Genomic DNA, 26,431 nt, shown 5'->3' on the forward strand with positions numbered 1-26,431 from the left:
TAGGTTCTGGATCACCGTGTTTTCATTGTCATTTTTCTCTAGGTATTTTTTGATTTCCTCTTTGATTTCTTCAGTGATCTCTTGGTTATTTAGTAACATATTGTTTAGCCTCCATGTGTTTGTGTTTTTTCCCTGTAATTCATTTCTAATCTCATAGTGTTGTGGTCAGAAAAGATGCTTGATATGATTTCAATTTTCTTAAATTTACTGAGGCTTGATTTGTGACTCAAGATGTGATCTATCCTGGAGAATGTTCCATGCTCACTTGAGAAGAAAGTATAATCTGCTGTTTTTGGATGGAATGTCCTATAAATATCAATTAAATCTATCTGGTCTATTGTGTCATTTAAAGCTTCTGTTTCCTTATTTATTTTCATTTTGGATGATCTGTCCATTGGTGTAAGTGAGGTGTTAAAAGTCCCCCACTATTACTGTGTTACTGTCAATTTCCTCTTTTAGAGCTGTTAGCAGTTGCCTTATGTATTGAGGTGCTCCTATGTTGGGTGCATATATAACTGTTATATCTTCTTCTTGGACTGATCCCTTAATCATTATGTAGTGTCCTTCCTTGTCTCTTGCAACATTCTTTAAAGTCTATTTTATCTGATGTGAGTATTGCTACTCCAACTTTCTTTTGATTTCCATTTGCATGGTATATCATTTTCCATCCCTCACTTTCAGTCTGTATGTGTCCCTAAGTCTGAAGTGGGTCTCTTGTAGACAGCATATACGTGGGTCTTGTTTTTGTATCCATTCAGAAAGCCTGTGTCTTTTGGTTGGAGCATTTAATCCATTCACGTTTAAGGTAATTATCGATATGTATGCTCCTATTACCATTTTCTTAATTGTTTTGGGTTTATTTTTGTAGGTCATTTTCTTCTCTTGTGTTTCCTACTTACAGAAGTTCCTTTAGCATTTGTTGTAGAGCTGGTTTGGTGGTGCTGAATTCTCTTACCTTTTGCTTGTCTGTAAAGCTTTTGATTTCTTCATCAAATCTGAATGAGATCCTTGCCTGGTAGAGTAATACTGGTTGTAGGTTCTTCCCTTTCATCACTTTAAATATGTCATGCCACTCCCTACTGGCCTGTAGAGTTTCTGCTGACAAATCAGCTGTTAACCTTATGGGAGTTCCCTTGTATGTTATTTGTCATTTTTCCCTTACCGTTTCAGTAATTTTTCTTTAATTTTTGCCAATTTGATTATTATGTGTCTCAGCGTGTTTCTCCTTGGATTTATCCTGTATGGGACTCTCTGTGCTTCCTGGACTTGGGTGGCTATTTCCTTTCCCATGTTAGGGGAGTTTTCTACTACAATCTCTTCAAATATTTTCTCAGGTCCTTTCTCTCTCTCTTCTCCTTCTGGGACCCCTATAATGCGAATGTTGTTGCGTTTAATGTTGTCCCAGAGGTCTCTTAGTCTGTCTTCATTTCTTTTCATTCTTTTTTCTTTATTCTGTTCGCAGCAGTGAATTCCACCATTCTTTCTTCCAGGTCACTTATCCGTTCTTCTGCCTCAGTTATTCTGCTATTGATTCCTTCTAGTGTAGTTTTCATTTCAGTTATTGTATCGTTCATCTCTGTTTGTTTGTTCTTTAATTCTTCTGGGTCTTTGTTAAACATTTCTTGCATCTTCTCGATCTTTGCCTCCTTTCTTTTTCTGAGGTCCTGGGTCAACTTCACTATCATTATTCTGAATTCTTTTTCTGGAAGGTGGCCTATCTCCACTTCATTTAGTTGTTTTTCTGGGGTTTTATCTTGTTCCTTCATCTGGTACATAGCCCTCTGCCTTTTCATCTTGTCTTTCTGTGAATGTGGTTTTTGTTCCACAGGCTGCAGGACTGTAGTTCTTCTTGCTTCTGCTGTCTGCCCTCTGGTGGATAGGCTATCTAAGAGGTTTGTGCAAGTTTCCTAATGGGGACTTTTTCTTAAAATGGGTAAGATTCAGGTCCCACAAGAGCTGGTTGGTTTTTGAGACCTTGCACACTTAAGATGTCATCTTTCTTCCCTCACACTTGACTGATGGTTTGATGTACTGAAAATAATTTCCCCTCAGAATTTTGAAGGCATTGCTCCATTTCCTTCCACCTTCTCACAGTGCTCTTGAGAAGCTAATGCCATTCTGATTTTTGATCCCTTATATTTTGTTTTAATCTCTGGAAGTTTGTAGGGTTTTCTTTTTTTTTTCCTCACGTCCTGATATTTCACGATGTTGTAAGTTGATGTTGGGTTTTTCTTGTTTGGGTTGGTCATTGTTCTAGTTACTTTAAAGACCTTTTCAATCTAAAAATCATATTCTTCAGTTCTTCTGTTATATAATTCCCTCTGTTGTTTCTGAAACTATATTAGTTACTTAGATGTTGGATCTCTTGAATCTGTCTTGAATCTTGTCATTTAGTTCTAATAAGTCTTCCAACCCTTCTATTAAATTTTTGCATTTCTACCATCATATGTTTAATTCCCAAGGGCTTTAATTTGGGGTGGAGGGGAACCTTTTCTTTTTAAATAGCATCTCATTCTTATTTCATGGATGCAGTACCTCCTATTTCTCTGAAAATATTAAATTAACTCTGTATCTTTTCTGCATTTTAAAAGTTTTCTTCAGCTGCCTACGATGTCTGCGTTTATTTTCAAAGTCCCCTTTTCTGTTATTTTGGTTCTGTCTTTCATGTTGGAAGCAGTATTCAAACGTCCATGTTTAAGAATGTTGTACTAACACGCAGTCTGTGAGTGTGTTTTATAGATGGGAGACCCTCATTGCAGGGTGATTAGGCAGAGCAGGCTTTTTTTGATGCCTTATCATTATGTCTCTAGCAGCTTTCTAGTACAATCAGTTTCTCATTAGAAAGCCATTTATTCTTCTTTGAGAGAAGGCCATTGATAAATTAGACTGATTTATTATGTAATTTTTTAAATAGTAGAGGTTCCTGTTTTGAGGTGGCTCCGTGGTAGTCTAGGATTCAAAACCAGAATTTGTTCTTGACTCCCCCACCCCCGCTTTGAAGTACCTGGTGCTTTTGTGCCCCTCTGTGCATCACCTTCTATCAGCAGCACAGAGACCATCAGAAGGCTTCCAGAGACACAGCTTTTTTCTATTACAAAACACAAAAGTCCGAGATCCTAGGGCAATGAAAGTCCTGTGAACACATGTATGAGTAATTGTTTTGTAATAACCATTTGCAAAATATTCATTACCCACCTACAAGGAAATACTTATTAATCCAGGATAAATTACGGCTTTTGGAGAAGTTCCACATCAGGATAGTGTTTGTCTTAGCAGGTCATTTGGGAGAAGATTTAATTATGATGGAAAAGCATATTAGCCTAGTATTTTTCTTTAGGAGGTTATATTGGGAAGATATTTTCCTAATACCTCTGGAGGATGTCTTGGTGATAGATCTGGGGAGAGAGTTTCTGCCCTTGAAGGTCACTCTCCAAATCCATATCATTTTCCCCTTGTGCAGCCTGACGTGTGACAATCAAAACTTGGGGCCGATTTGTCACTCTTTTTTTTTTTTTGCTGAGAAAGCTTTACAGCACCAGATAACAGAAATGGTACAGGAGTGATTCTTGGTTTAGCTTTCAAAGACCTCTTAAGTGGAAGATGAAAGCATTAGATACTGGATTTTCTACTGTTGGCTTTTCCTTCTCAGACACCTTCAAAGAAGCCTGCAAACTCCTTGAAGGCTGGGGCCCAGTCTTACCTCTGTTCCTCCACCCCCAGAACAATGCCTGATACATAACAGGCACTGAATACACAGGGCTTGAATTAAATTGACTCCGTTATCCATTTTTTAATTTATTTTTTCCTTTGTCAATTTATTGGGTTTTTTCCCCATTATCCATTTTAAATTAGCCCTTCCTACTTGTCCCCTTGCTGTTTCCTCTCTTCCTTTTGCATCCTTTTATGTCACTCCCTCTGTGAGGATGCTACCTCATTCTCAAATCTGATGTGTGAAACGGCTGTCAGAACCCAAACTGGGAAGATCTCAAACTCAGGACTCCAGGTAGGATTTCCGGGGGTGAAAACGCCCCATATATCACCTTACTAAAGACGTAATAGTTTCTTGGGTTTTCGGCAGACACCCCACCTCCATCCCATCTGTAGCCACAGTTCTGTTTGACTCTTTTCCCTCCTCGTGCTCTGTGCCTTGCTGTCCTGTCCCTCACTTCCTTCCACTCTCCCTGATCTGGTCCCCACTTTGACCCAAACCTTCTCTTTGTTTGGTTCTAACATTGTTTTCCTATCTTCCCTCCCCTTCCTTTATCTACCACCTGGCATATTTTGTACAAAGCATGGTGGTGTACTAATTTCTGAAGACCTACCCTGCCTGAGGCAGACATCTTTTCAAGCCTCACTCAGCCCAGGAGGAAAAATCTCTCTCTTCTGCCTGTTTTTGAGATCGCTTCTATGGTTTGGTCTCACTGGGGTTGTTTATTTTTATATGAAAGGCTCTAGAACAAGAACTAGGCTACAGCATAATACAGTCACCTGTAGATTAGTGTTTCTCAAACACTACCACGCACCATAAAACATGTGCTCCCACGACACAGAGGCTTAGCAGGGAACAGCCTGGCATAAGCTGAAGCCTCTCTTAATGCCAAAAAAAACCCATAGGCTACCTCAAAACACATCTCTTTCCAAAAACCTTTTGGTGAAACTGACACTCTAGAATGGTACACCATATTGGACCTGTGAGTTCAGATATTCCTTTGGGAGGAGGGGCTTCCCCACACCAGCCAAAGAGGCACAGCACTTGTAAGATGCTCTTGTAAGGACTTTTCTAGGCTGAAAAATTACATGGAAAAGCAATGGTACCAGCAACCTTCTTAATGCCTGGATTAGGCGATAGTTTCCCCACGATTCAGGATCAAAGCTAAGTTGCATCAGTTCAGTTCAGACCAGGAACTATAATTGTATGCTGAGGCTTGTGCTAAGCCATGGGAAGTTGAAGATGAAGCAGATAAGGTCTCTGCTCTTGAGGAGCTATAGTCTAGTAAGACATGTAAATGTGTAATTTTAATATGACATGGTAAGTGATAAAAATCAAGATGTCTGAGGTAGTATGGTAGCCCATAGGTGGAGCACATAGCCTGACCTGGAGGTTCCAGAAGGCTTTCCAGAGGACATAAGCCCACCTATTGAAAACTGAGTAAAGGTAAGCCAGGTAAAGAGGAAATGAGAACGACATACTGGGAGAAGGAACGGCACAGGTCAAGTGCATACTGTAAACGTCGTAGTGGGGAGAAATGGGTGATGAAGCTGGATACACACACCCATAGCCAAGACCTGGGGACACGCAATGCAAATCCATGAGGTGGTTAGTCAAAGAAATATTCTAAATTCTATCATGTTGTAGTCAGATTCACACTGTAAGTAGGTGACGGTGGCTGCAGAGTGGAAGGATTTGTGGACGGCAGGACTAGAGGGGGTGCAGTAGTCCAGGCAAAAGACCACGAGAGCCTAAATGAGATCACTGCTGTAGGAATCAAAGGAAAAGGGAGAACATCAGAAAATTGGGAGAAGCAAAATAAGCAGAATGTCTAGTGTCTCGGGGAACTGGGACACTGCCGGGCAGAGCAAAGGACAAAGAGGAATCTAGGATGACCAGCCCCTCCCAGGATTCTGGCTTTGAGAGTGACTGGATGCTTAGCCATTACCTGAGTTTGGGATACAGAAGAGAAGCTGATCTGGTGGGGAAGGAAGATGGGGAATTCAGTTTGGGACATGTTGACTCTGAGGTTAGACGTCTAAGAAGCAGCTTTGTGTTGCCATTCGTGTCTGTCCGTTCAGCAGGTGGTTAGATATGTGAGTCTGAAATTTCAGCAGTCAGGGCCAGAGTCCCGGAGTCATCAGCGTGCACGTGGTAGGTGAACGGTGGGTGGGTGTGAGTTCTTGAGACAAGAAGACACATAAAAGGGACCCGAGGTTGCTTGTGTTCAAGGAGAGGAAGAAGGTTATGGCAGATGAACAGAGAGAGCCAGGAGAGATGCATTACAAAAGCCAAAGGGCATAGATAATCTCAAAGATAAGTGACTAGTTGACAGTGTCAACTACAGATTAGCCTTGGGAACAGAAGAGAGGTCAATTAGATACTATTTTAGAGATTTCCATTGGATGAAACAATACAGAGGGCATTTGAATGCAATTTCAGTGTGGTGGTGAAGAGGGAGGACTAAATGGAGTCAGCAATTGTCTTTCCAGGTTTTTTTCAAGAAACTTAACTGATGTTGACAATATTCGATTGCATTACAAAAAACCACCCAAATTCCTTTCTATCCAAAGAAAATGTCATTCAAGTGGTAATTGAGTTCAATAATTAATGACTTCTCAAGTAATTTTTAATACTAAATATTTTAATTATCTATAAATAATTATCAAAGTTATTTTTTGGCTACTAACTGGGTGAGATGATGAGGAAAAGATCTACGTGTTTTCTGGTTTTTAATTTTTATTGGAGTATAGTTGATTCACAATGTTGTGTTAGTTTCAGGTGTACAGCAAAGTGAATCAGTTATACGTATACATATATCCACTCTTTTTTAGATTCTTTTCTCATATAGGTCATTACAGAGCATTGAGTTCCCTGTGCTATACAGCAGGTCCTTATTAGTTATCTATTTTATATGCAGTACTGTGTATATGTCAATCCCAATCTCCCAATTTATCCCTCTCCCCAAAAATCCACATATTTTGACTATATAAAGCGTAAAATTTTGCAAAATTATATGTTGTTTGGAGATAATGTACATAGTAAATGTATGCAGTATATAGTAAAACAGAAAGAAGTGAATGCTAAACGCACAATTCATGATGATGGTTGCTTCTTAGGGGGAAGTAGGGGGAGATGGTCAAGGAGGGGTCAATGGGGGATTTCTCTGGTGGTCCAGTGGTTAAGACTCCACGCTTCCACTGCAGGGGGCATGGGTTCAATCCCTGGTCGGGGAACTAAGATCCCACATGCCGCATGGCACGGCCAAAAAAAAAAAAAAAAATGGAGGGGTGGAGGGGTCAATGAACAGGAAGCCCCAAGGATGTTAGGAATGTTTTATTTCTTAAGTTGGCTCGTGGGACACAGTTGTTAAATTATTCTTTGCACCTTTTATATACATTAGATGTATTATTCTTATGATTGAAATAGTAAACAGGAAGAAGGACACACGGTTGTTCTTTTTCCTTTTTCTGTTATTATTTTATGTGAAAAAGTCTTGGGCCTGGTCATAGTCGAAGGGGAAAAGGCTATAAAGGGCGAGAGAAATTCACATCGACAGAACGAGGCCCAGAGGGCACAGGTGAGGATGAAATCGGAAGCACAGATGGAGGATGGTCCATGAGAGGAGGGGGTGTGAGTCTGAGGAGAAGAATGGGTGTGGGTATGTATGAATTTGTAGGTGAAGGAGAGGAAATTGAGGTGATGATGCCTTAGTCTCAATGATGTTGTCAACTTAAAAACTACTCACAACCTAGAAGTTGCGAGTTATGTTTCATTCGGTGGGAATTTTTAGCACTTGAAGCCCATGAGGCAGCATCTCAAGTAACCCTGAGAGAACTGCTCCGAGGAGGTGAGGGGGGAGCTAGGATATACAGGAGTTTTGCAACAAAAGGCAGGTAGTCTGAACGTCAAACCATTACTGTAAATTAAAGAAAACCAGATATCCCAAGTTAAGGAATTTAGTGCTTTTCTATGGATGGGAAGATGCAGGAGTCTGGGCTCACTGAAATCATTCCTTTGATGTGCACCTCAGCTCTCTGGGGCCAGTGTCCTGTGCTTTCTCATCATGAGTCCCCTCAGGGCTCACCAGCTCACTGAGTGCTGGTGGCTGCAATCGCTGACCACGGTGACATCCTCTGTTTACTGACCTGGCAGGAAATATTCCATTTCTCAGTGTTAACAGAATGAGAGAAAAGGTTGAAAAGAAAAGGTTTGGGGGAAGCTATGCGTTTTCAAAGACTAGTCTACGGGAGGCGGGAGGAAGACTTGCGCATGGCAAGAAGGGCTGCTAGTGAAGGAGAAGGCCCAGCAGCCATCTTGTTCACCGAGGTAAATCCTGGACAAGTTCACTGAAAGTAGGGAACGAAGGGAAATATACTAAACTTTATTGCTTGTTGCTTGGAAAATAAGCCAACCTTTCAAGTCCAGAGATGCCCCTTTCACTGTAACGTATGCTGAAGCGGCATCTGGTAACTGCCTCTCTGTTGTTGACATCCATAACCTGAGTTCCATTTTCCCTTGCCATGCATGACTCAACCTGTTCTAATTCCTTTTCATTTTTCATTTCAGAAGAGGGATTTTAGAACTAGGAAGGGCCATGGAGATTACCTCTTCCAAACTACACCCATATAACAATCAAGGACATTCTGATCCTGAGAGCTTACGTATCTTGCTCAAGATCACGGAGTAAGTTCACAGCAAAACTTGGACTAGAACCCAGGTCTTCTGACTCAGAGGCCAAAGTTCTTTGTTAGAGCTTGAGAAATAATGGAACTTAGCCTAGATTTGTTCTTTAGTCCTTAATTCAAGATTCCAGTAAGATCGCCTAATTCTCAAGAGTTTGAAAGAGGCAATCGAGAAATGTCCAGCTCCAATGCCAGCCCCCTCTGTGAAGCCTTCTCAGATTCTCTGGTGAAAGTTATTCACTTTCTACTCATGTCCCCAAGCATGCTGTCAGTATATCTCATGACGTTCAATTTTTCACAAGTATATAGCTCCCTGCTAGATTATAAACTCCCTGACGGGAGGGATCCCTTCTTATTCATTTGATTATTTACTCAGCACGCAGCATTGACTCTTGTATTTCATAGGTGCACGTGGGGGGAAAAAAAAAAGCAGAAATGAGAACATCTTTTGTTTAGGAACCCAACCGAGCTGGGAGGTCACTGAGCTTTTGTTCATGGTGATTTTTTCCATATCATCATGAATTCATGCCAGAACAAGGTTCAGACTCATTCCGGTCTTACTCCTTCTGACTATGCTGTTCAAGGACCCGCCCCACAGAGAAAATAACAATGACACGATAGCTGTCAAAATCTGAAGACCAGTGATGGACTTCAGAGTTGCTTAAGGCCGCTCAGGCTAGTGTAGAGCAGGGATACACCGCGCCTGAAGTTCAGGACTAAGCCATGGTCACATCAGCCTGTTGGAACTTTCAACACTGCACCTTGTGCCTCTTCCACATTCTATTAATAAGCAGCTCACAGAACAAGGAGGGGTATCAACCTTGTTATTTGCAGAGGAACAGAAAGCTGAGTCAGGCACGGTTGGTTGTGTTCCAAAGTAAACGCAGACCAGAAACCATCTGAGTGTTTCCGTTGGCAAGGACACATTCAGAAAGTATAAAAACCATGTTCTGCAATAAAACAATATGCTATATTCTTCCCATAACCTATTCCCTACTGACCAAACACACGTTCTGTTTCCATTAAAAAAAAAAAAAAAAAAAAAAACCACTCAACCACCGCCTTCTCCAAGGTGAGGTAAAAGTTCAACAGTGATTTCCCCACCTTAGGGTCAGCCACTCAAAGGAAAGGACAGCAGCTTTGGTTCAATCATTTACTTCTCCTAAGAGAGAAGCCCAGGTTTCTCCCCCATGGACTGTGGGAATGGGTATAAGAGCACCAGAGGGCTTCCCTGGTGGCGCAGTGGTTGAGAGTCCGCCTGCCGATGCAGGGGACACGGGTTCGTGCCCCGCTCCAGGAGGATCCCACGTGCCGCGGAGCGACTGGGCCCGTGAGCCATGGCCGCTGAGCCTGTGTGTCTGGAGCCTGTGCTCTGCAACCGGAGAGGCCACAGCAGTGAGAGGCCCGCGTTAACCCTCACAAGATCCCTGTGAGGGAGACATTAATGTCCCTTTTTAGAAGGAGGGGTACTGAGATTCAGCGAGTTCATAGGACTCAGCCAAGGTCTTTGACTTTTTTAAGCAGACTGTCTTTTTCCATTCCCAGTCGAAGACGATTTCAAGGCTTAATGCATTCCCCCCATGGAAGAGAAGGACACCTGGTCCTTTCGGTAAACACGGTGGGGATGGTAGGGCAGAAACAGCGAACAGCACCACCCAGCCACAGGGGTGATTAGCTGCAGCCGCCTCTCAGCCTCTGCATGTGCCATCTGCTCTGCCTAGAGCTCCACGCATACTACCTGTGTTTGCCTGTTTTTCAAGGAAGCTTCAGTGACACTTCCCTCTGTAATCTTCCTCCTCTTTCCCTCAGGCTGAACCGGAGTCCTCCCTTTATTGTCCCAACACTCTTAAAATAGTTAATCTATGTGTCACAATAGCTAAATTACTTTCTTCACCACAGTCTGACACTATTATAGGCAAAGCCCTCCCCTGAAGATTGATGAAATCCATTTTCAAGAGTAAAAGGGGAGACAAGGCCACCAAGACAATTCAATGGGGGAAAGAAAAATCTTCTCAACAAACGTCTGGGATAACTAGATATGCGAAAGGATAAAGCTGGATCCGTACCTAAAAAGTCAATTAAAATGGATCAAAGACATAAACGTAAGAGCAAAAGTTATAAAAATATTAGAAGAAAACATAGGAGTGAATCTTCATGATGGTGAGTTAAGCAGTGGTTTCCTAGATATGACACAAAAAGTACAAACAAGAAAAAAAAAGATAAACTGGATTTCATCAAAATTCAAAGCTTCTGTGCTTCAAAGGACACAATCAAGAAAGACAACCCACAGAAAGGGAGAAAATATTTTCAAATCATGTATCCGATACAGGACTGGTATCTATAATATATAAAGAACTATTACAACCCAACAATAAAAAGACAAACAACCCAACTTAAGATGAGCAATGGATGTGAATAGGCATTTCTCCAAAGAAGATATACAGATGCCCAATAAGTGCATGAAAAGATGCTCCACATCACTAATCATTAGGGAAGCAAAATGGAACAAAACAATGAGCTACCACTTCACACCCACTAGGACGGCTGAACTAAAAAAGATGGACATAGTAAGTGTTGGTCAGGATGTAGAAAAACAGGCACCTTCATACAGTGTTGGTGGGATTGTAAAGTGGTGCAGCCACTTTGGAAAACAGGGGTGAACTTTAAAAACATGCTAAGTGAAAGAGGCCAGCACAGAAGACCACATACTATATGATTCAATTGATATGAAATGTCCAGAATAGGCAAATTTATAAAGTAGATTAGTGGTTGCCTCGGGCTGTGGGGGACAGGAGGGAGGATTGGGGGAAACGGAGTGACTGATGGGTGAAAGGTTTCTTTTGGAGGTGATGAAAACGTTATAAAATTGACTGTGGTGATGGCTGCACAACTCAGTGAATATACTCAAAAGTCACTGAATTTTACACTTTAGGTAAATTGTATGGTATGTGAAATATATCTCAATAAAGCTGTTATTTTAAAACAAAAACAAAAACAAAAACAAAAAGGATACGGACAGCCAAGAAAAAAACTGTTAGGGAAGTGGGCTTATACTACGTAAAGTTCTGAAGGGAGAATACCACCCTGGCATAAATAACAAAGAAAGGCAGGCAGCCTGATTTCTATTTCCTTCCAGAAAAAAAGGAGAATAGGAAGCTGACCTCGAATACAGCAGGGCCTCACAACCCCATCGCTAGGAGCTCGCTAGGAGCACATCTGTTGCTGTGGGGGACTGTCCTGTGAGCTGTAAGATGTCATGTCTAGTGGCTGGTCTCTGCCCACCAGGTGCCAGTAACAACCGTCAAAAACGTCTGCAGGGCTCCCCAGGTGGCGCAGTGGTTAAGAGTCCGCCTGCCAACACAGGGGACACGGGTTCGAGCCCTGGCCTGGGAAGATCCCACATACCGCGGAGCAGCTAAGCCTGTGCGCCACAACTACTGAGCCCACGTGCCTAGAGTCCGTGCTCTGCAACAAGAGAAGCCACCGCAAAGAGAAGCCTGCACAGCCATGGACAGTAGCCTCCGCTCGCCGCAACTAGAGAAAGCCCGCTCACAGCAGCAAAGCCTCCGCTCGCCGCAACTAGAGAAAGCCCGCTCACAGCAGCAAAGACCCAATGCAGCCATAAATAAATAAATAAATAAATGAATAAATTATCTATCTATCTATCTATCTATCTATCTATCTATCTATCTCTTTCTTCAGACAAACGGTCCCCCACAGAGAACTGCTGGACTCGAGAAATGGACCTCCAGGTTTGCCCTGCAATGTAACAGACCCCTGGGTGCCTGAATTCGAATTAGGTTGTCTCTTTAGGCAGGACAGTAAGGTGGGGCTGGAAGAACCATTTCAAGAGAGAAAATGCATCTATGTGGTATCAGGTAGGAAAGGAGGTGACGAGTCAGGGCAGCTCAGAGAGAATTTACCACAATTGTCTTTGGCACCTTTTTGGTAAAATTTCTGCCATTCTTATGGCAGCACAGCTACTTCTTCCCTGGATTTGATAAAGATTTTCAATATTTAGAAGAAAGAAAAACTACAAAAGCCTGAGTGTCCCACCTGTTAACGTTAGCCTAGTATACAGCTGTGTGTTTCAGAACAGGCGAGGTTCTGCTGGATCATAACAGCCCACGGAGCTCAGCGATGCTTTACTGTTTACTACTCATGCCATGTGATCACCGCGGCTGATTTGGGGCTCTGCTCCGTGTCTCCTCACTCTGGGATCTAGGCTGACGGAGGAGCTACCGTCATGAATACTGACAGTGATGAGGGAGAGGTGACTGTTCTGGGGGTCTTGAGCTGGCAATTGCACATGTCAGCCCAGGAGTAACATGTCACTTACACTCACAAGACCCCACCCAACCGCAAGGGGGCCAGAAAGTGCAACCATACCACGTGCCTAGAAGACAGAGCCAGAAATGCTCAATGAACACGAAATACCCTCGACTTATCTTCCATACTGCTTTCTCTGTTCATGCAAATCATCCACCGGTACACATGTGTATACAGATATGCAGAACGTTCACTGCTGCACAAAACAGGGTCGCATTATAAGCGGTCTTTTCCATCTTTCCTGTCTCCCCCAACAGTAACTCGTGCAAAACCTCCCAGAACAGCGGGTATAGTGCCAGTTCATTCTTGTTAGTGCTTACATAACATCTCGTGGTGAAGATAGCTTAAGTCACAGGTGTGACTGGAAGGTCACAGAGGTCCAGGCTGTGTAGCTGGTCGTCTGTGTAACTGTACCCTGTCCTCACGAATCTGAGGAAATTGGCTTTAACTCTTCCCCTGCCATGAATGCCACGTCCTCGATCCTGCGAATTTTGGAGGTTGCAGAGACAAAGCACATGAGGAAGGAAACAAAATTCACTTTTCTTGCTCCCTTTTCTGATCCTGTCACTCATCTACATACACCCTTTTCCTTCACAATTCCTACTTTCCCCATCTAAAATAGGGGGAAATGTTGGATTTATTCAAAAAGAATAGGCACCACATCATTTTATTTTTAACTACAGGCAAGTGGCACCGACCACGGTCTCTCCTCTCCTCTGCACCGTCGCCCCCCCTCCTAGGATTCTCCCTTCCTCCTCTTTCATTGCCCCCCACTCTTCCCCACTCTCACCTCCTTTTTCTCTGACACCTTCTACCTTGTCTTCCATTTCAATTACTTTAAATGAAAAAAAAGGGAATGCAGACTGGGGAAAATGGTTAAAAACTAGGAGTACAAGGAAAGCTGGGGAAACCTTACTCAGACAATGTTCCTTTTCCAGTGATCTCCCCAGACGTGAAATGAAAAGTTGCCTAAACCTCTAGCCTTCTCGGTTTCCAGCTTTCACTCAAAGCTACTACCCCTCAAAACATTTAATCTTCCCTTCATACTCCCATTCCATCTCATGTAATATTAAAAGAGAGTAAACATATTAAAAATAAGGGAATTTGTCTTTGTGGAAGCACTTTCTAATGTTTTCCTACCTGTGGCTTTTCTGTAGATTGACTTATTTTACTGTGCAGTGGCCACACCATTCTGTGTATTCAAGGGCACTCACCCCTTATATGTTAGCTTTCTTATTTAATATTTTAAAATTATTATTATTATTATTTGTGTGTGTGTGTGTGTGTGTGTGTGTGTGTGTGTGTGTGTGTGGTACGCGAGCCTCTCACTGCCGGGGCCTCTCCCATTGCGGAGCGCAGGCTCCGGACGCGCAGGCGCAGCGGCCACGGCTCACGGGCCCAGCCGCTCCGCGGCACGTGGGATCCTCCCGGACCAGGGCACGAACCCGCGTCCCCTGCATCGGCAGGCGGATTCTCAACCACTGCGCCACCAGGGAAGCCCTTAAATTATTTTTTAAGCTAGACTTCTCAGGGACTTTATCTGGACGGTATTATCCAAATTATTGGAAGTCTAAATTTTTATTGTTCTGTTTGAAGTTACTGTTGTTTCTTTAAAACTGGTCCTATCTCTCTAGACGTTCTATAATGTAGCTAATCTAATAACCTATTAATTTGTTAGTGGAAGAGATCTACCTGCCCTGCTCCTGTTCCCCATCAAATCAACGTACTCAGACTTCCAGAAAGTTAAAAGGAGTTAACTTTCTGAGTTTAACTCAGTAAGTTAAAAGTAGTTTCTTCAGACACGCTGCAGGCCCTGCGATCCGCTGGCATGAATTTTAAGCCAGGTAAAAGGGAAGGGTGAGGCTTGACAAATTGGTACGGACGCCACACAAGCCGACAAGGACTGAGCCTCCATTTGGGGCTCTGCCTCTCAGAAAAATAGGGAAGGGCAGGGAGGATTTGTAAAGCTGGTTTTTCTGCACTTCTGGCTAGGAAAACAAAGGAGTGTAACAGGCTTGACCTGGAAAGGGACCTGTGTTAAACATTAAATGAAAAGAGGAGGGTTTTTTAAAAATGTTTTTCAGTAGAGGATTAAAAAAGAATGAGAAGGCCTTCCAGTTACAGCAGCATAGAGAGGGGCTATTCCTTCCTGCAATGCAGCTCCCCCCTCCCGCCCCCTGCAAAAATATAAGCACAGCACTAGACAAAATTATCAAAACCAACAATTGCAGGGAACTGGAAATGGACCAACGGTGGACAACAAAGAGAGCCGTGGTGATTGTTAAATTACAAGGGTCCTGGAACGTTGGATGTCGCATCGCGAGCCTCAGTCCGACACAAGCCCACAAGAGAACTGAAGTTGAGAAGCTGACTACTCAGAGTCCTGGGGGAGTGCAGGGTGGGAGGTCAAGGCAGCGTGCGGGCAAAGGGAGGCCAGACGGGGACATACGCCTTTATTAAGGTCCACGGATGGAGTGCTTCAGGGTTCCCAGGGAAACCAGACTGGACCACTCAAACCAAAACGATCAGGGTTCTGGTACGCTTTGCAGGGGGCTCATCCAAGGGGTACACCAGGGGGAAGGCCCTGGGACGTGGAGGAGACTGTTGATCACTGTGACTCTGCAGCTCTTTCAAGGGCTCACAGGAGGGGCCCGTGTCAGTTCAAGGCCCCTCCAGGCCACTGGCCACACAAAAGGATGCTGAGGCGGCAAGCTGATGGAGTAGTTCAGCTAAACAGTGGAAGGCTGTGGGTTTTGTGGCCACACCCTAACAAGAGTCCCCCTCACTCGATGACTTTTAAATATGCTGGTACTGGCCATGAAGACAAGCTGCTCGGCTGCCAGGAAACAGACACAGCTCAGGACAGCGATGGGGGGTCAGAAACGCTTGGCTTCACGAGCTAAGCATGGAAATCAGCACTCGGGAATGAGCGGGGGAAACGCACAGCTGGGTGAGCAGCAGACTTGAACGGGGAAAGCCCTAGAAATGGGCCATGGAAGGGCTGATACAAGCTCTCCCCACATCTCCGGCTGAACAGCCTGTCATTTTACCAAATTGGAAAGACCATATTCATTTATACTTAGAGGGCTGCATAAAAACCCTCCATTTTTCAAATTAGGTGAAAAATATTTTTTCATTTGCGTTATCTTTACAGTGAGGTTTATTATCAATTTGTGTTATTTTGTGAATTATGTGGTTTGTGTCTTCTGCCCATTCTGCTACGGTCTTTCTCTTATTAACTGGTAAAGGCTCTGTAGTGGAATATCCACTTACCACAGCTATTGCAAACGTTTTCCCAAATGGTTTGCCTTTTAATGTTTTATAGGTAAAATGCTTATGCAGATGACTTTCTCTTTTCTAGTTCCCTCCTTTACCTCTACGTTTAGAAACGCTTTTCTACTCTAAGATCAGGAAGTATTTACCCATCCTCCTTCTCCTCCCTTCTATTTCACCCACGTTTCTAAAGCCTCAGGGCCAGTGGTATTCTGCTGGGCTTGTAACTCGCTGAGCGGACAAGACTTCGATGACGTAACACAGGCTTATTCTATGAGAATAAGGGGCTCCCTCTCCATATGGCTTACGGCTTGGAATCCTCGGTCATGGACTGTGTTTCCTGCCAAATTATCCATTTACGTCTTCCCCATTCAGCCACCTAACAGCTGTCCCTTCATTGTCTAGGTATCCTGGGACCCCGATGGCAAACTTCAAGGGCCACGCTCTCCCAGGGAGCTTCTTCTTGATGGTCGGACTGTGGTGGTCAGTGAAGTACCCACTGAAGTACTTTCACCGAAAGGGGAAGAGCCGCCTACTGACTCACCACTACCAGCGTCTTGAGGTCACCGAGGCCGCCATCAGAACTTTATTTTCAGTTGTCGGTAAGGAGGGGGGTCAGGTGGCCCACGGATCTCCTTGTCATACCCAGAACCTGTAACCCACTTCCTGGACCCTGTGAAAAATGGGTGTCTCCACTGGCAGGGATAACATAACAAGAATTTGGGGCGCTAAACATTTTACCATAGCATCTATTGTGTACCGAGCTTAGTAACGTTGACAGTTTAATAGCACCTTACATCACAGTTCTAAGTTTCACACTATGAAAAGCTACCACATAGACTGCAGCACTCTTTGCCCTAGAAGGATACAGGTATAATTTGTAGGAACCCAGGCATAAGTTGTAGAAATAGAAGACATATTTTATGAAAAAGACAAAATAGAAAAAGAGAATAAAAAAGAACAAATTAGAGTTAAGCTCATGTACGCGAGTTATGAGAAGGTACTAAACGGAGCTTAGTTTTAGAAAAGTCATCTTTTTTCCCCCCAGCTGTCTCCCTCCACTAGAATCTCAGGCGTGGTAAACACCCAACTCGTACCCTCCATCCCCAAATCTCAAGCGCTTAGAGGTGGGGATTGATTCATGCTGGAAGGCTAGTCAGAGAGGCAGTGAAAGAGAGTGAGAAAAGCCAACAGACAGCTGTCTGAGGGGGACCTTCCTTCCCTGCGCCCCATTCCAACAGACCCACCCATTCCCATGGTCACCTGACAGTCATCCAGCCCACCGGTGGCCCTCGCGGAACAAGCGGTGTCAAGAGCAGACAGAATTCCCTGTCAGGACCAGCCTGTCACGTGAGTGAGGAGGGAGCTCACCCGGCAGCTACATTCTGCCACCTGCCCCCTTCGGCCTACAGTTTCCCCAAGGAATGGAAGCAAGGGCAGTAGCTCCCGTGGAGTGAGCAAAGGTCACAGTCTAGCTGAATGTCCCCTTCACCAGTCACCCAGGCAGCGGAAAGGCTTTGTCGTCTCTCTGAAGCTGAGAAGTGACAGGGCCCACGTGGCTTAAACGGTAAAGGACAGCATCAACTTGACCTTAGAAAAGCTAGAAAAATATTTGGCCTCCTTGCTATGTGAAAATAATACTCACCCAACAACGGTCTCTTGGGCCCCTGCCACGTGCCAGGAACTTGCTGTCTTTGGGGGCCGGGGGTGCGGGCGCCGGGGTGGGGGGACACACACAGTCCCTGCTCTCAGAGGCCTTCTGTTCTCCTGTCACTGGGATGTCCTTTTCCTGGGTTGCTTCCACCAGCACCTTCATCCTTTATACATCAATTCAGAAAGGGGCTGGGGACTTCCCTGGTGGTCCAGTGGTTAAGGCTCTGCACTCCCAATGCACAGGGTAAGGGTCTGACACCTGGTCGGGGAACTAGATCCCACATGCCGCAACCTAGTGCCTGCACGTGGCAACAAAGACCCCACATGCCGCAGAAAACCCGATGTAGCCAAATAAGTAAATAAATAATATTTTTTTAAAAAGCGGGGTGGGGGATCTGAGTTGAGAAAGAAATGTTTGGGAAACAGGGTCCAGAATGTTGTCACGGAAGACTTATTTTAGGCTCCGAGAACATTCTGGGCACCAGGCAAAAGGCAAATCTTTTTCTCCCAAGAAGCGAGAGCTGCCCTGTGGCACTGCTTCACCTGTGTGCTGGCCCCGTCTCCTGAACTACAGGGTGGCCAGGATCACCAAGGTGTGGTCTTGGCCTTGTTCTCCCAGCGTCTGGGACAGAGGCCAAGCGCCACGGGAGGGACCCTCAGCTCCGAGCTCGCCCCGGGCGCAGGAAAAGCACACACCCGGGAGTCGCTGGGCTTGCCACGGCTATCTTCACCTTTAGTGTGTCTCGCTGGCATTCTATCATTTTCCACCTAATTGTTCCTTTCCAGGTTTATCTCACGGCTCGCTTGGCAGAGGGGACCCACAGAGAATGCATCAGCCCCACTCTTGCTTAAGAGACAATGCCTTGCTGTCATCTCAACTGCCGGACAAATGTCCTGGGGGCCTGTGTGGCTGCGTTCCTATTGCCGTTTCTCCCCCCTCCCCCAAAGGAACGGGAACAAAGGCAACATGTCTGCACAGGTTCCTCAGCAAATACGAATTTTATCCTGAGACAGCTGCACCTGAGGCAGCAGAGTAGGTCCACAGAGCCGTGGGCCACCTTCGCCACGACTTGGGGTCACTTCACCGTCTGTTTGTCTTGGAGCTGTTCTTCCCTGTCTAACCTCCACTCCCGTTTCCCTGCAGGCGTGCTGGCAGAGCAGTTTGTTCCAGACGGGCCCCACCTCCACCTGTCCCAAGACAACCACTGGGTAAAGCTCATGAATTGGCAGCACAGCACCATGTACCTGTTCTTTGGGGTCTCGGGACTCGTGGACATGCTGACCTACCTCATCACCCACATCCCCTTGGGGCTGGACAGACTGGTCATGGCTGTGGCAGTTTCCAATGAAGGTGACTGGGTGGTGTGGACGGAGACTTAGAGGGACTGGAGCACAGCAGATCAGAAATACCGCAAATGTAATCATCTTCCCCAGAATACCCCAGTCTCTGAGCTTCAGAAAGCATGAGGCTTTTGGCCACAGCTCTGGCTGACAGAGCACCAACTCCCCCCGCCCCGCCCTCCACACGAAGACTGGCGGGGTGCCATCACGCAAGGGGGTGACCCTCTGGTCAGGGGCGAGGTTCTCCGGGCTCCACCCCAACCCCGCGCTGTCACTGTCCGGACTCCCACCCAGTGGCTAGGACACATCTCCCAACGCAACTCATGTTAACTGGATGAGAGAAAGCATGTGGTCATCCAACCCCCTCGTTGACTTCTGAACCTCAGGAAGAAGTGAAAAAAGGTTGAATGAGGGTAAAACTGAATGTCAAGTACACACGCACAACTGGTCACAAATCAGCAACATCTCACCTTCCCAAAAGAGATGTTAAGATTCATCCTCTGCTGCTTATACCTGCTTACACACACACACACACACACACACACACACACACACACACACACCCTCTGCTGCTTATACCTGCTTACACACACACACACACACACACACACACACACACACACACACACACCCTCTGCTGCTTATACCTGCTTACACACACACACACACCCTGCATTTATGTTAAGATTCATCCTCTGCTGCTTATACCTGCTTACACACACACACACACACACACACACACACACCCGCATCGGTTTGTTGCCCTGACTTCCTAAGTGCCAGACAGACATTTCCCCGCCCCGTCAGGCTGGAGCTGGGAACGGATCCCCTGGGGCGGGGGGCTGGCCCGACAGCATCTCCTGCTCCTCCACACAGGCTTCCTCTTGTACCACCATGTCCACCACCGGCCACCGCTGGACCAGCACATCCACTCCCTCCTGCTGTGTGCCGTGTTCGCAGGGGCTGTGAGCCTCACCTTGGAAGTGATCCTCCGGGACAACATCGTGCTGGAACTCTTCCGTACCAGCCTCGTTATCCTTCAGGGCACCTGGTTCTGGCAGGTAATTATTCCAAACCAGGCTCCTCACCCGGTGCAAGGACAAAGCAGGCCCACTGAGCGCACCCAAGAGATGCAGCACGGACACGCCACTCGACGGGGGTCAGAAGCCACTTCTCTGCCCACGCCCACCCCTGACCTACGTGACTTTAACCATCGATATCCTGCTGACGCATAAACGAGCGTCACCAACAGAGCACAGGTAGCGAGCAGGCTGAGGACTTCCCTGCCTGCCCCTCCCAGCAGAGCTACTGACACCACTTACAGCCTCTGCTTGCTAAAAACTGCTCATCTGAAATGTGGGCCCTGAAATTTTAAGTAAGGCTACACTAAAACCAGAGCTAACAGGGCAATTACCTGTGCAGAGGCAGTTCGATGCTAACAAAGGCATGGGGAACGAGTTGTCTGGGCAACTACAGGCACTCTGGCAGCCACAGGAGGCTAGGGGGCTTCTCAGGCCCACCTAATGACAAGGCTGACTTCTCTGTATAATCCACCAGATCGGGTTCGTGCTGTTCCCGCTTTTTGGAGCACCCGAATGGGACCAGAAAGATGACGCCAACATCACGTTCATCACCATGTGCTTCTGCTGGCACTACTTGGCCGCCCTCTGCATTGTGGCCATCAGCTACTCGCTGGTTTACTGGTATGTCCAAGAGAAGATGACTTTTGCCAAGTCTGTCCTAACCCGCCCCGTCCCTGAAATGTATTAATTACACTGCATCCTTTTCACCTCCATGCCCCACCCTTCACAACTAAGCAGAGCTAATGTCTACCACGTAATGACGGCCAACTATACGCCAAGCTCTGTGCAAGGCACTCCATGCCTGCACGTGAGGGAGGTGACGTCTGAGAAGTTGAAGGACCTGTCTGTCTGGTCACTGCGACCTCACAGACCCAGGTTTCGAATGCAGTTCTGATGGATTTTAAGTCCGCAGTTTGATAGGAAAAACTCTGCATTAGGCATCAGTACTGAACCGCAGTCCCTGCTGTGTCCCTGGTTCATTCAGAGCCCAACACCTTATTCCTGGATTTGCCCTACTTCCCAGGGACACGTGACGGTCAGGAAAGACAGCAGAGCAGCAAGCGCTCACGACAGCGCCCGCTCTCCCGAGGTTACCAGAGTAGCTAGTGATTCCTAGGCACCGCCGGTCCCAGCACTGTGGTCAGCACTTAAAGTGTGTAAATTGCCCCACTTAATGCTCACTTTATAGAGGATGCACGTGATGTTTACAGACGGGGAAACCAAGGCTTCAAAAGACTGAGTAACCGGATCAAGGTCACCCAAGGGGTAAACGGCAGAGCCCGGCTCTTGAACCACTGCACACCCGGTCCTGCTAGTTCTGTGTCGTCAGAGCCGCCTCTGTTCCTTCCTAGTTCCCGATTTCCCTACCCAAAGCAGGGATACTTCACCCAGAGAGAGTTCCACACAGACCAAACAGAAGGGAAAGCAGGCCATGGTTTCTGTGAGTTCTACTGCCCGGTCAGTGAAACAACAAATTGTGGGGCGGGGGAACTAAGTTGAGTCTCAGCTACGTCACTGACCTTTAAGTGACCGTGAGTCCTTTCACCACCAGAGAGCGTGTCGAAGAAATCGGAGGTGCAGACGAGTCACCACAGTATTTGATAGAGACATAAAAAACATGATGCTCTAAGGGCCAGCGGACGCCTTCGCGTCCTCGGGTGAGGGAATAAGGCAACTTGGGGCTCACTCCGTCTGCAATTGCTGTCTCCCCGTTACAGCTTCCTGACACGGGTAAAGAGGCCTGGCGACGGAGAAATCACTGGGATTCAGAAGCTGAAGTCCGATCACACCTACCGGCAGGCCCTCCTGAGCGGCTCTGATGAGGACTAGGGGTGGCCGTCGATCACCAACGGAGGATGGAGTGTCCGCTGGGTGCACAGCGGGTGGTCAACGGGTAGCTCGCTTCCTCCACTGAAACCCTCACTGTGACCCACTCTCGAGAGTCTGTATATTTGCACCTGCTCATTTAACCAACTAAAGTCTGTGCTGGTATGGTATACTCTGTAGAGAAAAACGAAGCCAGCCTTTATTTGTGTCTCATTGTGAAGAGAACTCAGACTCTGAAAGTTTCAGAACAGGAAGTGACCTCATGGGTGAATTCAGGATATGAGTCCAGCAGAATTTACTGCTTTTGATAATGGCCCTTTTTCCCTCAAGAAAGCAGCTACTTTCTTATCAGAAAGTGAATGACAGAGCCTTTATTTTAGAGATATAATTCTAATCCGTATTTTTTAAAGCAAAATAATTCACGAGCTTTGGTATCTTAAACATTACTTGCTAAGCATCTCCTAACTAATAATAATGTTCCAGAGTTCTGCAATACCACTCACTGTTGATAAGTGACGAAGCTAGGCCAAAGGTGATTTTTTTGGTTAATTCAGGAAGCCAGTGAGTGGTCCAGCTGAGAGCTGGAACCCAGATATTCTGACTTCTCAAAAGTACCCCAGTAAGAGGGTGCTGATAGGAAACCTCTATAATGAGGTAGAGAGAAAAACGTCAGGTTATGGAAGGCCTTGAATTTCAGCATAGCTAAAAGCAAAAGATAAGAATCCTGCAAAGGATGTGAATCTTGAACTAGTGACATAAAGTCTTGATACTCGAATCTTGGTTCTGGACCTGTTCTTTTTTTCTTTACGTTTCCTTCAACAAATATTTATTAATCATCTACTTTGCACCAGCACTGAAATGGTTGTAAGGATTAACGAAATATGTGTCCAGCAAAGAATTCAGTCCAAAGAGAGAGATATAAGCAGTTATGTGCAGGGTGACTGGTGCCCTAAGGGATAAGTACAGATACCACGGGAAACGAAGGCGGGGAGGAGAAGGTGTGTGTTTGGGGGGTGCCCTACAGAAAAGCACATTCCAGGCACAGAGAATCCAGGCCCAAAGACAGTGAGAGTATGAAAGAAGGCGGACAGTTAACCAAGCTCTGTAAACTGACAGAAGTGGGTTAGGACAAATCTGAAAGGTCACAGGGAGACCCACAGTGCCATTCAATTGTACAGCATTTCCCAGGCCTTAAACTGCATTCTACCTCGTTTGGTTCTCGCAACCACCTGTACTGCCAAGAACATCAGGGCTCTTCAGAGAAGCAAATCAGCCTAAGGCCACACAGCCACGAAGTCCTAAAGCCAGCCTGCAGTCGGACTCAGAGGCCAGCTTCTCTCCCGCTGTGCCCTCCGCGACTTCACACCAACACGGCAGGGATCAGCTGTGTGAGGCACGTATGCTCTTCGGAAGGAATGCTGCACTTACATGAAAGGCAACCTCCCACGGTCAGCTGGCATCTCAGGGTCGCAGCCCCATCTTAGGGATTAAGAATGAGCTACTTGAAGACACTGAATTTTGAGAAGAGAACCCGGGAGCCCCCTTTCAGGACCCACTCTGGCCTGCCTGCTGAGTAGGAACCCAAATGTTCATTCGGCAAGTCCTGACGAAGCATGTTCTATTCAGCAAGTTCTGCTGTTGGCCATTAATGTAAAACATGTCGTTGCCGCAGGGACTGGAGGCGGGGGAAGAAGGAACACAGTCGCCGGCTTTACTTTCACGGTAAAGATCTCCATTTTAGATTCTAAAAGTGGGGAGGGGACGGAACACTTTAAGGAAATGCAGCATTTTCTAGACAGTGAGGGGCTGAGGTGTGACGGTCACATACGAAATATTAAAGTTTGTTCTGATGCACCCGACGCAGCACTGTTTGGTATATACCTTCGTGGAAGTGATCAACCTGCATAAATAGTCTCAGATTGGTGATAAAGTACAAACCGATCGCAATGCCATTCACCAAATCTAGTCTCAGATACATGGTCTGAATAATTTCACCAGCCTCTGAACCAGGTTCTTCTGGAATTGTTCCCCCCAAAACACCCACCAGCTACCATGTCTCTACAAGACCCCTGAGGTCTCCACGCCAGGAACCATGCCTGCTGCAAACGCCGGTGGTGTAACCCAAGCAGCTCCGGCAGGGGATACGCCATCCTCTGGGACCCGAGGGCAGGCTGGGCAGGAAGCACCAGGTCACACTTACCACCGGCATCCTGAAACTAACCCGCGGGCTAGGGTGTAAATATCTGCAGGCACCAAGGAGACAGGCAGAGTCAAGTGACTTCAGCAAATAAGAGTGGAGCTTAGGGTTGAGGCTGAACAAATGATGAAATCATTTGTTAAGTAAATTCAAAAAGGGGTTTGTTTTAACCAGCAGTAAATGCCAGAGCCAGGATACCTCAAGTTTCTACCTCCTTCTCATTTGGAAACCGGCACACGGGATTTTCACGTGACATGTGCTCTAGGAAATAACGTCATGCAGACGTGCTCTCCTCCACTCAGGTCAAAAACCGGTCTTTTCCTTCCCTGCAGTCTCCGCCTCTCCCCATTACCGATCTTATTTCTGCGCCAGCCTTCTGCCACCCACCAAAAGCTCAATCTCACCCCCGCCAATTCACCTCTGCTCTTTATGATCCAGGCTCACCACTCCCAGCTCCGGATGGTCTCCACGTCTCACCAGGACACATCACAGCCACGTCCCCACAGGAAGGCAGCAGAAAGGGCACCTGAATTAAAAGACTGCACTCACAGCTTGGTTCTCTTTTTCAACTCAGGCTTGGAGTTTTTCACAGTTAGAACAGGGATGGTCATGTCTATTTTACAGAACTGCTTTACGAATCAGTGTCTGTGTACCCAGTGAGCCACTCTTTCTCTGCACCACTGCAACTCGCCTGATCACTCAGCTTCCACCCAGCAACCCCTCCAAAGGAGGCCTTTCCAATCCTTTGCCCTCCAACGCCACTTCCTCAAAGAGACCCCGTCAAAGATCATCACTAAATTTCCATGAGTTAGGGATACATTTTTAATAATCTGGATACTTTCAAAGAGAGGGAAGCCCTGTCCCTACAGAAAAGCGTCACCACCCAACCCCTGCTCCACTACGAAAGAGGTGTATAATGTCAATAATCAGTGCTTTTAATTACATTTTAAAATATCATTCTGAGTCCTGCCTACAGCTCGATGGATGCTGAGAACCATGAAGCAGCCAGAAGCAAATGACCGTAAACCCAGACCCACCTTCCTCTGTGGCTGGTGCTGCCTCGTGGCTGCACCCACCCCCTACCCCTTCTCCCCACCTCTACTCTGGAGCAGAAGCGAGCACAGTTCTACTAAACAGGTCACATAAGAAACATTTCAGGCTTGAGGCCGTGTGGTCTCCATGACAACTACTCAGTTCTGCCTTCTAACCGAAAGCAATGAATGGGCACGGGCTGTGTTTCAATAAAGCTTTATTTACAAAACTGGGCAGCCAGCCCAAGGGGCATGGTTTGCTGACTCTTGCTCTGGAACAACGCAAACGGTATCATCTCTGAACTGCAATAAAGCTTGTGCTGCAAAAGCAGCACCTCTGCTGGCGTCTGCCTGCTCTGTCCACTGGTCCTGGACTCGCGTGTGAACAGGCTCGATAAGGGGGTCTAAGTCTGCAGGTGAAGGTATGGACCACAAGATCCTGACAGCCCGTCTTTAGGAGGGGCTGCCAAACTAATCCCATTTCAGGGGGCCCATGTGACCTCACTTCCCCCGTTTCTCCCCCAACTCAAGGCCTCTCTGTTACCATGCAGAGATCAAGTCAGCCTCCAACTTACTAAGAATCTTGCTCTTCTCTCATTCTGGTCAAAAGAATAAATAATCAGTTGCGGGGGAGGGGGCGTGCTAACCCCAGGTTTCTACTTGATAAGGATGTACAAGACGTTCTTTAAAAAAATGTTACATAAAAATGTCTGGACACAGAGCTCCTAACTAGACCACCAGCCACAGAGAAGACCAGAGCTAAATAAACCCCGCACAGCACGAGCCTCGCCTGCCGTCTGCACACCTTCTCACCGTCCGCCCGTCCTCAGAGCCTCGCTCCAGGAGACTGCTGGGCTTGTGTGGCCACGGCGCGCTCACACGACCCCACCGGAGAAGCTTCTCCTGGACCAGACGGAACAGACCTCGGAACCCCAGCGCACCTGGCGAAGCGCACTCCCCGCCGAGCGGCAGCCAGGCCGCCATGGTCCCTCCGCTGGCCTTTCTCAGACAGACGTGCCCGGTGGGGGGGCGGGGGCGATGCACCACCCGCTCCTCCCTTTCAGCCAGAAGGCCGACCGGGTGTGGCTTTCGCGGCCACCGTCTTCCTCCCTGAGAATCACTGCTGTTCAGGTGCCTGTTTAGGAGACGGGGCTGTGGTCACGACGACCGTGGAGACGGCTTTAGAGGAACCAGAAGCTGTTCCTTGTTGAAGGTGGGACGCGGGGACAGTCTGGATGCGCACCTGTTTGCAGAAAGAGTGTCTGGTCGGCAGACTGCCCACGGCCCATCAGCTGAGGCCGAGA

At 46.6% G+C, this 26,431-nt stretch overlaps 2 protein-coding genes across 11 annotated transcripts in view; one reads left to right on the forward strand and one right to left on the reverse strand.

The window, feature by feature from the left end:
- Positions 1 to 22,672, forward strand: part of TMEM45B (transmembrane protein 45B) — a 32,419-nt gene extending 9,747 nt beyond the window's left edge. For 2 of the 3 annotated variants that reach the window (XM_067039326.1, XM_059069776.2), the window contains exons 2-6: positions 16,402 to 16,598; positions 18,794 to 19,000; positions 19,867 to 20,051; positions 20,548 to 20,693; positions 21,791 to 22,672. In XM_067039326.1, the coding sequence (XP_066895427.1) occupies positions 16,418 to 16,598; positions 18,794 to 19,000; positions 19,867 to 20,051; positions 20,548 to 20,693; positions 21,791 to 21,902 (831 nt within the window). In that variant the 5' untranslated portion in view covers positions 16,402 to 16,417 and the 3' untranslated portion in view covers positions 21,903 to 22,672. Of the gene's footprint in view, positions 1 to 8,278; positions 8,396 to 16,401; positions 16,599 to 18,793; positions 19,001 to 19,866; positions 20,052 to 20,547; positions 20,694 to 21,790 lie in introns of all 3 variants that reach the window. The other variant, XM_067039325.1, reaches the window with a different exon arrangement.
- Positions 22,673 to 25,328: 2,656 nt separating this feature from the next.
- Positions 25,329 to 26,431, reverse strand: part of NFRKB (nuclear factor related to kappaB binding protein) — a 35,793-nt gene continuing 34,690 nt past the window's right edge. For all 8 annotated transcript variants that reach the window (XM_067039322.1, XM_067039324.1, XM_067039320.1 and 5 more), the window contains one exon: positions 25,329 to 26,370. In XM_067039322.1, the coding sequence (XP_066895423.1) occupies positions 26,245 to 26,370 (126 nt within the window). In that variant the 3' untranslated portion in view covers positions 25,329 to 26,244. The remainder of the gene's footprint in view (positions 26,371 to 26,431) is intronic.

Source organism: Kogia breviceps, chromosome 7, assembly GCF_026419965.1.
Source record: "Kogia breviceps isolate mKogBre1 chromosome 7, mKogBre1 haplotype 1, whole genome shotgun sequence".
Lineage (NCBI taxonomy): Eukaryota > Metazoa > Chordata > Mammalia > Artiodactyla > Physeteridae > Kogia > Kogia breviceps.